The 11,749-nt window shown below is 40.0% G+C and overlaps 2 protein-coding genes across 3 annotated transcripts; both read left to right on the top strand.

Moving 5' to 3' along the window:
* Window positions 1-929: 929 nt before the first annotated feature.
* On the top strand, window positions 930-6,601 carry kctd13 (potassium channel tetramerization domain containing 13). The gene is made up of 7 exons (XM_034539952.1): window positions 930-1,385; window positions 2,377-2,637; window positions 3,256-3,425; window positions 3,588-3,677; window positions 3,983-4,035; window positions 4,253-4,448; window positions 5,161-6,601. The coding sequence occupies exons 2-7, from the start codon at window positions 2,400-2,402 to the stop codon at window positions 5,398-5,400; spliced, it is 987 nt and encodes a 328-aa protein (XP_034395843.1). The 5' UTR covers window positions 930-1,385; window positions 2,377-2,399; the 3' UTR covers window positions 5,401-6,601.
* Window positions 6,602-7,986: 1,385 nt separating this feature from the next.
* On the top strand, window positions 7,987-11,641 carry hirip3 (HIRA interacting protein 3). 2 transcript variants are annotated; one of them, XM_034540135.1, is made up of 8 exons: window positions 7,987-8,102; window positions 8,453-8,573; window positions 8,690-8,837; window positions 9,393-9,782; window positions 9,877-10,034; window positions 10,263-10,410; window positions 10,702-10,800; window positions 11,312-11,641. In XM_034540135.1, the coding sequence occupies exons 1-8, from the start codon at window positions 8,026-8,028 to the stop codon at window positions 11,497-11,499; spliced, it is 1,329 nt and encodes a 442-aa protein (XP_034396026.1). In that variant the 5' UTR covers window positions 7,987-8,025; the 3' UTR covers window positions 11,500-11,641. The 2 variants fall into 2 exon arrangements, with proteins under 2 accessions (XP_034396026.1, XP_034396027.1); XM_034540136.1 differs by lacking the exon at window positions 8,453-8,573 and having other exon boundaries at window positions 7,990-8,102; window positions 8,695-8,837.
* The last annotated feature ends 108 nt before the right edge of the window (window positions 11,642-11,749 follow it).

The following is an 11,749-nucleotide window of genomic DNA, read 5'->3' as shown; positions in this document are numbered from 1 at the left end:
AACAAAACATGTGGGGATTGATCAAATGTAACTTTTGTGTTATTACTGATATAAGTTGCACATACTAATATTAAAAAAAAAAATGTGTGCACATTACCACATTTGCAGTTGCTCGTTTTGACCACTGAAAGGCAGTAAAGACTAATGATATGATGTTAATACAGTTCAGTAAAGTAGTCTCCACAGTATCCAATTGATAATTAGATAATTAGATAGATAGATAGATAGATAGATAGATAGATAGATAGATAGATAGATAGATAGATAGATTGTGACAATTTCTGAAATTCTTTGATTTCTTCACCATTTTTTAAATGTATTTACCCGAAGTGATAGCATATCTGCTTTGACGAATACCGCTGTTCTTCACAAAAACCACTAGAGGGCAGTAAATACCTATGACTAAATACATTTTGGAAAATGTCATCCCGCTTCTAAAATAACATTTATTTAAAGCAAAGACTGATCCACACATCAAAGAGCAGTTGATACCATGTAATAATTGTCATTTAAGTAATCACAATAGTACAATGTGTATTATATTAATATTAAAAACGTTAATATTTATATTACTGTGCAATAGTCACAGTTGGTCACTGGAGGTCAGTAAAGATTAGTTATTGAATACGAGTGTTGTGATAATTTCTTTGAGTTTGTACAAGTATGCCAATGTCCCAGTCTATCATCATCTGGAAACAAATGTATATGGGCAATGTTTATATGGGCATACTATTTATGTATGCACACGCCAGTGTAACTGTAGACTTTCTAATAATGTAGAGCTGTATAGTGAATAAGAGACTGTTGTCATGTCATGGTCATTTCTGTGAATTGGTTCCTGATTGCTTAAGTTTGGCCACTATATTTCCTAATATTTACCGGAATATGAACCAACGTTATCATTACAACAGGTGGCGCTAACGCGCGTTAGAAGCTGCTGTTTGTCGCGCAGCTTGTGACGTAGAAGAAGAAAGCAGCGGAAGAAGATGTGCGAGTTTCGTTTCCGAGTGACCTACTTAGCTTCTCCTGTTAGCATCAGTTAATAATCGTTTTCTCCCACAATGGAACTGGCCGTTCTCACGATAGCGATTAGCATTTTTTGATGGCAAATTTCAATTCCCCCCCCCAAGAAGCGATTAAAAACGAATGCGCATTACGAGCTTAAATCGTAACTAAATAGACGGGCCGTCGTTAGCCCTTTTGATTCAGCTAGCGAGGCTGGCTGCGATTAAAATGAGTTGTCAAACGTTAGCTGCGTTGTGTGTTTTGGGCTGTTCGTATTAGCTGAGTATCGATTGGTAGCTGATTTATCGCTTACACATCCAGCTATCTTGGCTCAACGTTAGCAAGGTTCACCTTTTCAGCTCCCTTGGATGTTCAGTGTGGTAAGTGCACTTGTTTTATAAGCTAACGTTAACATAATATTATGTTTAATCTATTAGCCTCATCAGTTAGCATCTATCTGAATAAGTAACTAGCTAGAGCTCAGTCGTTTTTCAGATATCGTTGCTTTGTGTTATGTTGACACCTGATCTCAGTGCTCAGCTGTAAACTGAGAGACAACAGATGCCTCAGTCAGTTTCAGGACGTGCACGCTGGTTATGAAGGTTTATTACATTAAAGATTAGGGTCTGTTATGAAACAGTGTTTCCTTTATCCCACTACGATGAGGTGTGTAAAAAGCTGATGCACTTTACACACAAAGACACCCGTCATTACTAGTTGAATTATACTTGTTTTTCAGTTTGGAAATAAAATGTATGTCCGTTTAGGGTATATTCACATCCTTGTATTTCTTCATGTTGGTAGAGAACGAAGTATATTTATTTTTAGTACAGGACACGGAATGGGTGTGGTAGTGAAGAGGGTTCTTCGGTCACTTGATCGGTGAGGACCACGAGAATAGCAGCTCAATTTACATAAAGTAAAAACAATATGTGCTTCTGGGCATCATTTCCCACCCATCTTTGCTTAAGATAAAAAGACCATCAGATCATCTTTTTTAATAGCAACGGATATGTTATGGTCGGTCAATTTCTTGCTCAAATATTTTCCTCACTACCATTTGCTTTTACATACATCCATATTCCCAGCCATTATAGTTACTTACTCTATTTTCCTGTGTGCCTTGCCCCAATTTTAACCCATTTAAATATTTCATACTGGATGTTGTACTGCATCTGGTGTCTACTGCTTTCGTGAATACACATAACCACATCCTCATCTATATACCAACAAAAGAGTACTTCAGATTCAGCCATTATACGTGGAAAACTCAACAAATTATCATGCGCTTTTACATTAATATATAATCCTTCATTACTTGTTCTGGTCCAAACCTACACTAACAAATCATCATATTTGTCTGTATTACAGTCAGGAAGTGACTCTTCAGCCCCATGTCTGCTGAGGCTTCAGTAGGCAGTCATGCTGCTGACTCTGCCCAGTCTGCTGTTTCCCAGCCTGCCTTCCACAACACGGATGAGTTTAGAAATCGAGGTCTTCTGGGGAGCAAGTATGTCAAATTAAATGTGGGTGGCTCACTACATTATACCACTGTTCAGACATTAAGCAAGGAAGACAGTCTGTTGCGGAGCATATGCAATGGAGCTACAGAGGTTTCCATAGACTCAGAAGGTGAGTGTCTGATGAGCACTAACATTTTTACTGGATCCACATTGTTATTGTTGAATGTCTTGAAGGCTATGCCAGTGGTATACGGATTTTTAATATGATTCCTTGTGCCTTTTAATAACATACTTATTTCAGGTGCCTCGTTTTTAATTCATATAGATTCTAAATTCCTAAATAAAATTACAACATTTTAGTTTTACATCAGGATTACCTTTTTAAGCCCTACACATTTATCATAGTGTGTATTTTATTCAGATGTAAAACATGATTTATACAATGGAGGGTAATTGTGCAACTTTTGTGAACTTGGACAACAAGTCTCACACTTGTGGTGTCATCCAGTTTTGTGCTGTAAGAAATTAACTATCTAAAATACTGTCTTGAGATTTGTCTTCAAGATGTTTCACTCTTACATGCTACAGGATTGTCTGCACTGTCTGTTATTACCAACTGTATCTTATGTGGCCTTTAGTACTGGTTGTATGGGTAAGTTGTGTCTATGCTAGCTGTTTCCATAGTAAAGGACTCAATCCACACTGGGACCATTAGCCTATGACAAAAAGTAATTAAGATTACTAAATGCTGTAAATAACTGAAAATATGTTTTTCTTGCTGCCACAGGTTGGGTAATTTTAGACAGGTGTGGCCAACATTTTGGACTTGTTTTGAACTTCCTCCGAGATGGCTCAGTACCACTTCCAGAGGACCACAAAGAACTAGATGAGGTTCTGAAGGAGGCCCAGTACTATCAGGTGCAGGGACTAGTCCAGCACTGCCTCAGTGCACTCCAGGTAAATAGCTATTTGGCAGACTAAAGAAGAAACTTAAAGACATTAATTTGGATCCTCGTATTTTATGATGGGTGTTTCACATTTTATCCAGGAAGGATAATCAATACTTACAACAAGTGTTGCAGCTGTATTTTAATGTTCTTTCTTTCTGTTCACCGTCAGAAACAAAAGGATGTCTTTGAAACTGTGTGTCGTATCCCCATGATCACCTCAGCCAAAGAAGAACAGAAGATGATTGCTACTTGTAGAAAGGTAAATTGCATTTTATCTCAATCAAATAAACCGCTGACCAATTTGTTCAGATTGCTTATTGTCTAAAAGCCTAATTTTTGTACCAAGGGTTAAACTGTTTCTCTGTACAGAATAAGAAATAATAGATGGTTTGAATTGATTTAGAATTGTGAGTCATATAAATGGTTTATCGTCTTTGTTTTTGTGTTCAATTAAATGTTCATCAGTATTTCTTTATGTATATGTATGTACACACATTTGTGAAGAAAATTTTCCATTTCTCGGCTACATAATCATTTGGATTTATTTGTTTCTTGTCTCTACAGCCGGTAGTAAAATTGCAGAACAACAGAGGAAACAACAAATACTCTTACACCAGGTAAAATAATACGTCTGACCGTGCATGTGTTCTACAGAGACTGAAAGAGTATGAAAAACTATTTGAAGAGCCAAATGTTGCCATAACAAATTATCAGTGGTTCATCTGTTCACTTGACCTTCACTTTTTAGCTTCATTATTTGTATTTTGATGGGAAAGTGCTTATTTATCTTCTCAGTTGATACTTACTTCTTCATTGTCTCTCCCCTGTGTACAGCAACTCTGATGATAACCTGCTGAAGAACATTGAACTGTTTGACAAACTCGTGCTACGATTTAATGGCCGCGTCCTGTTTGTCAAAGATGTGCTTGGGGATGAGATCTGCTGTTGGTCTTTCTATGGTGAAGGCCGCAAGATTGCTGAAGTATGCTGCACTTCCATTGTCTATGCCACAGAGAAGAAGCAGACCAAAGTAAGCGTGACATATTGTGTACACCAACTCCTTGAAGCAATAGTTTTTAGACATTTTAGCACAAAGATGGGAAGCACCTCCAAAGATAACTAACACACACATGTCTGGGGCAGAGCAAGGTCAGGTATTACCCCGTTTCCAGTCTACATGCTAAGCAAATCTTACCTGCTCGATGACCCAATCCCAATCTCCATACTCGCAGACATTGAGCGGCGCTCCCGCAAAGTCTGTGAGGGTTTAGGGCCGTCCCACAGTCAAATTATCAGTGTTTGACTGTTCCCTGGCAGACATTTTGAGTCCTTCATGAACCCTTTCTGTAAGTTTGCATTGCTGCAGGCTTTGCCTCAGGGAATTACCCACAATTCAATGTGCAATGTGACGTTAAATACGGGATTACCAGTGGAACCATGGAAACGTTCAAAAAAAGATAAACAAAGAGGACTGCACATGGGTGTTCAACCTGGAAAATGTAATTTATTCGTAAAAATGAAGGATTAAAGATTGAACATAAAAACAGGCAATCAGAGGAATGCAAGCAGAGACTATATATATATATATATATATACGTAATTTTTTTTTTTCTCACTGGACATTGGGATTGGGCCTTGCTTTGTGTTTAACTGACAGCTAGAGAGGGTTATCAATACTCATCTAATTCTACACCAGAAAGTGAATTATCATTATTAAATGCCAAGTCTGAATTGTTTTTTAGGTTGAGTTTCCTGAGGCTCGAATCTTTGAAGAGACCCTTAATATCCTCATCTATGAGAATGGGAGAGGATCTGGTCCAGGAGGCTTACACCTTTTAGATTCGAGAGGCTCAGGTTCGTCACTGGGAGGTGATGAAGAGGGTGCTACGGGAGGCGAAAGGCGAGTAAGACGGATCCACGTAAGGAGGCATATAATGCATGATGAAAGAGGGCCTGGTCAGCAAACTGTGTATAAGGACTAATAATGTGAAGCATGAGGCTCGGGAGAGTGAATGAATATATGTTCATTTTTTCTTGATTCCCAGAGTGAAAGAGATGTCCTTGATCATAGCAATAGCTCGGTAGCTAGTTATGTCATTAAAATATCTTAATACGTCACTGCACAGAAATGTAGGAGTCGGTGACTGATCTGTAACTGAAGTAAGAGTTGTTTGGACATGAAAATGCTTCTGTTTACAAGAAGACAAATGGTGTACATTATTTAAATAGGAAATGTGTAAAATTACCTGGGACATGAAACTGGCATAAATATTGCTTTTCAAATGCTAAGGAACTTCCTGTATGTTAACGAATGGGCTTAAAAACCCATCTCCACCCTACCTGTTAGAGTGGGTGTTAATGATATGCACTGGCACCCTCCTCTGTTTCACTTATAGGAAACACCACCAGTCTGTTTATTCAGGTTGTGAAACTTTGGTGATCTATAAGTTGGACTGATATACAGTAATGAACAGAGGACGGTCAAGTTTAGCCTAGATATGTTAACACTGGAATAAAACTGATTAGCCATTTAAGGAAGGTTGTCTATGAATGAGATTGTTGAGCAGCTCCATTTTCTTTATTTAAATTATTACTGCTGTTGCTTCAAGATGTTTTTATTAATTAATTTATGAACCTAATTTATTGTTTGGTATTTAACTTTTGTATTGTATGAAATCTTTGTGTTAACTAGTGCTCAAGTGAGTTAAACATTTTGAAATGATATGATGCACTCTATAGCACACACCAGATTTATAATTTACTTCTGTGAAATGACTAAATAGTGTACTTACATTTCAGTTTAATGTTTCATGAGGAACCGTGATCATTTCTTTGATATTGTATTTCATTCTGAGCCATGATCTTTCACTTTTGCTTTATGTTTTATACTGAACCACTGACATTTGCTGCAAGTTATTGACTATACAGTGACGATAAAGGCAATTAATACTTGGTTTTATTTGTATTCCCCACTGAGAGAGGATACACATTTTCTTTCCGATCGTCACCAGTGTCTTGAGTAAACCTGATGTCTCTGAATATTGGGGGGAAAGCATTGAATGAGAAAAATATATCTCAGACCCTTAATATCACCTTTTTGAATACCTTCAAGTATGCACTAATATGACTTCCGTCCTATTGTTGTCATGGGAATATTCTGAATAAATTACTTGTGAAATCAAACTTTAGCTTCTTGGTTTTTCTTTCTTTATATTGATAGACTTGTAGACCTGGAGAAGGCTTTCGACCGGGTCCCTCGGGGGTTTTTGTGGGGGGTGCTGCGGGAGTATGGGGTGCCGGACCCGTTGGCACGGGCCATCCGGTCTCTGTACGCCTGCAGTAGGAGCTGTGTTCGTCTCCTCGGTAGTAAGTCAGACACGTTCCCGGTGGGTGTTGGCCTCCGCCAGGGCTGCCCTTTATCACCGGTCCTGTTCGTGACCTTCATGGACAGGATATCTAGGCGGAGAGGATCCGGTTCGGGAGTCTCGGGATCGCCTCTGCTGTTTGCGGGTGATGTGGTCCTGTTTGCCTCCTCGGACCGTGACCTCCAGCATTCACTGGGGCGTTTTGCAGCCGAGTGCGAAGCGGCAGGGATGAGAGTTAGCACCTCCAAATCTGAGGCCATGGTGCTCTGCCGGAAACCGGTGGATTGCTCCCTCCAGGTGGGGGCAAACTGCCTACCCCAAGCGAAGGAGTTCAAGTATCTCGGGGTCTTGTTCACGAGTGAGGGTAAGGTGGAGCGGGAGATCGACAGGCGGATCGGTGCGGCTGCAGCAGTAAAACAGGCGCTGTACCGGTCCGTCTTGAAGAGGGAGCTGAGCCGGAAGGCAAAGCTCTCCATTTACTGGTCGGTCTACGTTCCAACCCTCACCTATGGTCACGAACTCTGGGTCGTGACCGAAAGAACGAGATCTCGGTTACAAGCGGCCGAAATGACCTTCCTCCGTAGGGTGGCCGGGCTCAGCCTTAGAGATAGGGTAAGGAGCTCGGACATCAGGGGGGAGCTTGGAGTCGAGTCGCTGCTCCTTCGTGTCGAAAGGAGTCAGCTGAGGTGGTTCGGGCATCTAGTCAGGATGCCTCCTGGACGCCTCCCATTAGAGTTTTTCCGGGCACGTCCAACTGGCAGGAGGCCCCGGGGAAGACCGAGGACACGCTGGAGGGATTATATCTCCCGGCTGGCCTTGGAACGCCTCGGGATCCCCCAGAATGAGCTGGAAAGTGTTGCGGGTGAGAGGGAAGCCTGGGTCGGCCTGCTGAACCTGCTGCCACCGCGACCCGACCCCGGATAAGCGGGTGATAATGGATGGATGGATGGATATTGATAGACATATGTACAATAATATTATGGCACACTAAATTCAAAATCTGTTCAGAAAATGTAATAATTGTGGAAATGTTCTTTGGTGCTATACAATTTTGAGAATGTAGGTTGATATTTGATAAAGAAATGACTAAATAAAGATAACCCTTGAGGAAAAACGCTGTACCTGGGTGGAGGTGAGTTTATATCTTTTATTTTGACAGGACGTTGCTCTGGTCTGGTCTGATGTCACTTCCGGTAACTTGCTGCAGTCTCCACTGCCGCCAAAAACAAACCATAGCTAGTAATGATGGTGTCAGAGGAAGAGGCAACGGCTATCCGCAAGTTCGTGTGTGGTCAACTCCGCGGTGAGCCGAATCTCAGGTATAGTTCACCGGTCTGTGCGCTTCGATTGTTTGCGTGTTTGTTGACAGTTGCTAACTTTGGTCTCCAGACTATGGTCGACATGCACACGCGCATTGCAACACTGCAGTCGCTATAAATTTATTGCGCCATTTTTCTCATAAAGACAACTCAATACGCACACCTGGCACCTGTTGTGAATTGTCGTTTATTGTCTTAATCTGATTTAAAATTAGTATTGTGTGGATATGTAAGTTGTCAGTCTCATCCTGGTCTGTGTTAAAAAACACAAAGACTCTTAATTGATTGCCTGTTGCTTTATATACCCTCCTATCTCTCACAACATGTCATTTTCTAATTTCTTATTGCAGCACGCTGACCTTAGGGATTTTAAAAAAGCGATACTTGGCACATGTGCGATGTGAAACTTTAGGTCCAGAAGCCAGAAACATCATGAAACTGGTTGTTAAAGAGGAACTGATTAAAATGCAGGTATCTGAATTCTTCCTATACAGCTTGTTTCTTTAAGTGTTTAGCTTTCTGCAGGTGGATACTTTCTAGTTCTGTAGTTATTATTGTCACTATGTACGATTTGTTTTTCCTGCTAGGACAGTGACGAGAATGGAAGTGAGTTGGAGACCAGCAAGAGGCCCCAAAACAAAAGGAAGAGAGAAAAGGAAAGGGACGAAGTGATTAGTGGGGATGATGATGAATCAACAGCAAAGAAATCACGTCGTCAGTTAAACTCGTCATCAGGTAGGTTTTTGTGGTCTTTTTAATGCGTTTTGTTGCTTTAATAAGCATGTTCTACTTTAAAATTACTTAATAAAAAAATGTCATGGGTCGTCATCAACAGTAGGATCTGCAGATCATTTTCTTTAATTGTTTGGTCTGAAAAAGAACCCATCAACCATTGGGGATCTTCTTTTTTCCAACAATTGTCCAAAACATAGGGATCCAGTTTACTGTGAAATGAAAAAGAAAAATATATAGAAACCCTCATATGTGAGAAGCCAGAATCAACAAATATTTGACATTTGCAATATCTCAGGGTTGTTGAGTTAATATGAATTTCGTGGTCAAAGGTTACTGAGACCCAACAAAACATGTTTTTGCCATTACTAGAAGAAATATGCTAATTAGGATAATTTCTCATAAATGTCTATGATGAAATAATTAAGAAACTACAACAGACATGGGTTTAAACTGCAGCATGACTTGTCAGAAGCACACTGCCGTGAGGCTGTGTTTCTAACTTTAGTGAGTTGCTCCATTGTAAACCATTGTCTTTTCTTGTGCGGTTAATGACAGAATCGGTGGAAAAAGACAACTGCAAAACAGGAAGTGAGAGTGAAGAAGAGGGAAATAATTCTGAATATGAGGATGCAGAGCAAGAGGTGAAACAATCACTGCGAAAGACAAATGCAAAAGGTAAACAACAGATTAGTAGTAAAGACTCAACAGATGAGGAAATTAATAAATCGGAAGAAAACAAGGAGAAAGAGAAGAGTCTCTGTGAAGACAATCCAAAAGTGATGAAGAAAGCTAATGCTACAAAGAATGGAGGGAAAAGAAGCAGCAATACAAGTCAAGGAGAGAAAACACCTCAGAGCAATGAAGAGAATGAAACTGACACGGATGGCAAGTCAGAAAAGAGTGAGAAAATCAACGGCAATGACTCCTCAGACGACAGTGAAAATGGTGACTACAACTTTATGTTTGCTTATCCAGTACTTAAATGTTTATTAAATTCACGCTTTTGTTTGACCTGATATGAGTTTTTGTTGTTATGCAGAAGAAAAGGTAAAAAATAACGACTTAGACTCTGATTCATCGTCACTCCCCTCATTGGAGGATGAACAGCATGGCAGAAAAGAAAAAACACAAGATGATAAAAAGAAGAAAGCCACAAAAAAAGAGGAGGAAAAAGAAAAGACCGCCAAGAGTCAAAAGGTGAGCTGATGAGTGATGTTGTCAAGCTTTGTAAACATTTAATAAGGTCTGTCCAACCCTTTTTCCTGACTCTTTATATTGAGTAAAGGTGCCTCTAAAGTCCTTTTAAGTCAAGAAACAAAGTATAAGATCATTCCTAGAAAAAAAGGGACATTTGTGTAGGTAATCGTAGAGTCAGGGTTAATGTATCTTTTCCACAACCTTTCTCTCCTCTGATTCGTTCTGCAGGATGACGACAAAGCTGTTGTGAGGCTCAAGCGGTACATTTCTCTTTGTGGTGTGAGGCTGAATTACAAGAAGCTCCTGGACGGCTGTCGCTCTGTCCGCTCCCAGGTGGCTGCCCTGAAGAAGGAGCTTGAAGGTCTTGGTGTCCATGGTTAGTAGGAATACATTCACCTTTCAACAGACCACGCATTCTGGGCATAGTTCCTACATGTTTCCAGTTGATCCTAAGTGGTGAAAGAATAAAGGTGATATTTGGGGAATCCTTATGTTCTGTTGTCACCAGAAGGCCAACTTCACACAATACGTACACAAAATGCTAAAACTCTTCAGGCTGCCAATATGTTTACCGAGCACATACCTCTGTAGTTTGTTCTAGAATGTACACAATTTGTTTAACTCGGGGAATCATTGGTTAAAGTGTATGTGTGTGTGTGTCTCACAGGTCAGCCATCTATAATGAAATGCAAAAAAGTCAGAATGAAAAGAGAGGAATCTCAGGAACTAGCTGAGCTCGATGTCAGTAACATCATTGCCACAGAAGGTAACTATTTGTGTCTTTTTGAGTGTTGACACCAATTACCAATGTGATTTTCCAGTTGTCTGCAGTAAGAGTCATTATTTAGTTTAAGTAGCCAAGCACAGTTTCTTACAATGATTCACTGGCGAAGGAAAGTGTATAATTTTGCTGTATGTTCCCCTCAATTAGTGTAAATTACATTTTTCGGCTGATTTATTGTGCATTACATTACATGTCATTTAGCTGACGCTTTTATCCAAAGCGACTTCGAATCATGTGCACATTTATAATTGGTACAGGAAAGACTAGATTTGACATCTGAATCAATTTGAGTTCTAGATAAACAAAGTATAAATGCATTGTGCTTTGCAATTATAGGATATTGGTGGGGAAATGATGGTAACATTTTTAATGTGACGTGTACGCACTCTGAATGTTAACATAGTTTGCACGGAGATGAAGTGTAGACGTTAACTGGTTTCCTGTGTGTGTGTGTGTTTGTGTTTTTTAATACAATGTGGAAAACCTCTTTCAGGTCGACCGAAACGCAGAGCAACCTCAGCATGGCAGGAACAACATAACGCTCCGACCTCTACATACCTGCGCTCTCTGAACTCTGGCTCTGACAGTGACGAGGAAAGCAATACACACCGAGGGCGGAGGAGAGCCACCGACTGGACCAACCTGCAGGGGGTCATCAGTGACGATGCAGAGAGCAACTGACTGACACCTCCTCTTGTGCTGTCAAGACGCCATTTAGATACTGACATTCCCTTTTCTTTGTACAACTTGAGGTTTATAGGTTATTTTTACATATATATATATATTGTAATGTTATATTTCAAATAAAGCTATTGTGATCTTATGGAACAACTTTTTTTTAATTTAACGAGGGAATTAAAGCATAGTATCAAATTAACTATACACTGTATATAGAACACGCAGAAGACATTTAAGGCGTTACAGGTACCAG

The sequence above is a fragment of the Cyclopterus lumpus genome, chromosome 8 (genome assembly GCF_009769545.1).
Source record: "Cyclopterus lumpus isolate fCycLum1 chromosome 8, fCycLum1.pri, whole genome shotgun sequence".
Classification (NCBI taxonomy): Eukaryota; Metazoa; Chordata; class Actinopteri; order Perciformes; family Cyclopteridae; genus Cyclopterus; species Cyclopterus lumpus.
The sequence above is the reverse complement of the archived record's forward strand: the minus strand, read 5'-3'. Positions and strand labels throughout refer to the sequence as shown.

Excerpts from the sequence above, each read along its gene's own strand:
- hirip3 (XM_034540135.1), top strand. The coding sequence starts at position 8,026 with ATGATGGTGTCAGAGGAAGAGGCAACGGCTATCCGCAAGTTCGTGTGT. Across the intron at positions 9,783-9,876 it reads CTCAGACGACAGTGAAAATG|AAGAAAAGGTAAAAAATAAC; the intron begins GTGACTACAACT and ends GTTGTTATGCAG. Across the intron at positions 10,035-10,262 it reads AGACCGCCAAGAGTCAAAAG|GATGACGACAAAGCTGTTGT; the intron begins GTGAGCTGATGA and ends TTCGTTCTGCAG.
- kctd13 (XM_034539952.1), top strand. The coding sequence starts at position 2,400 with ATGTCTGCTGAGGCTTCAGTAGGCAGTCATGCTGCTGACTCTGCCCAG. Across the intron at positions 2,638-3,255 it reads GGTTTCCATAGACTCAGAAG|GTTGGGTAATTTTAGACAGG; the intron begins GTGAGTGTCTGA and ends TTGCTGCCACAG. Across the intron at positions 4,449-5,160 it reads CAGAGAAGAAGCAGACCAAA|GTTGAGTTTCCTGAGGCTCG; the intron begins GTAAGCGTGACA and ends ATTGTTTTTTAG.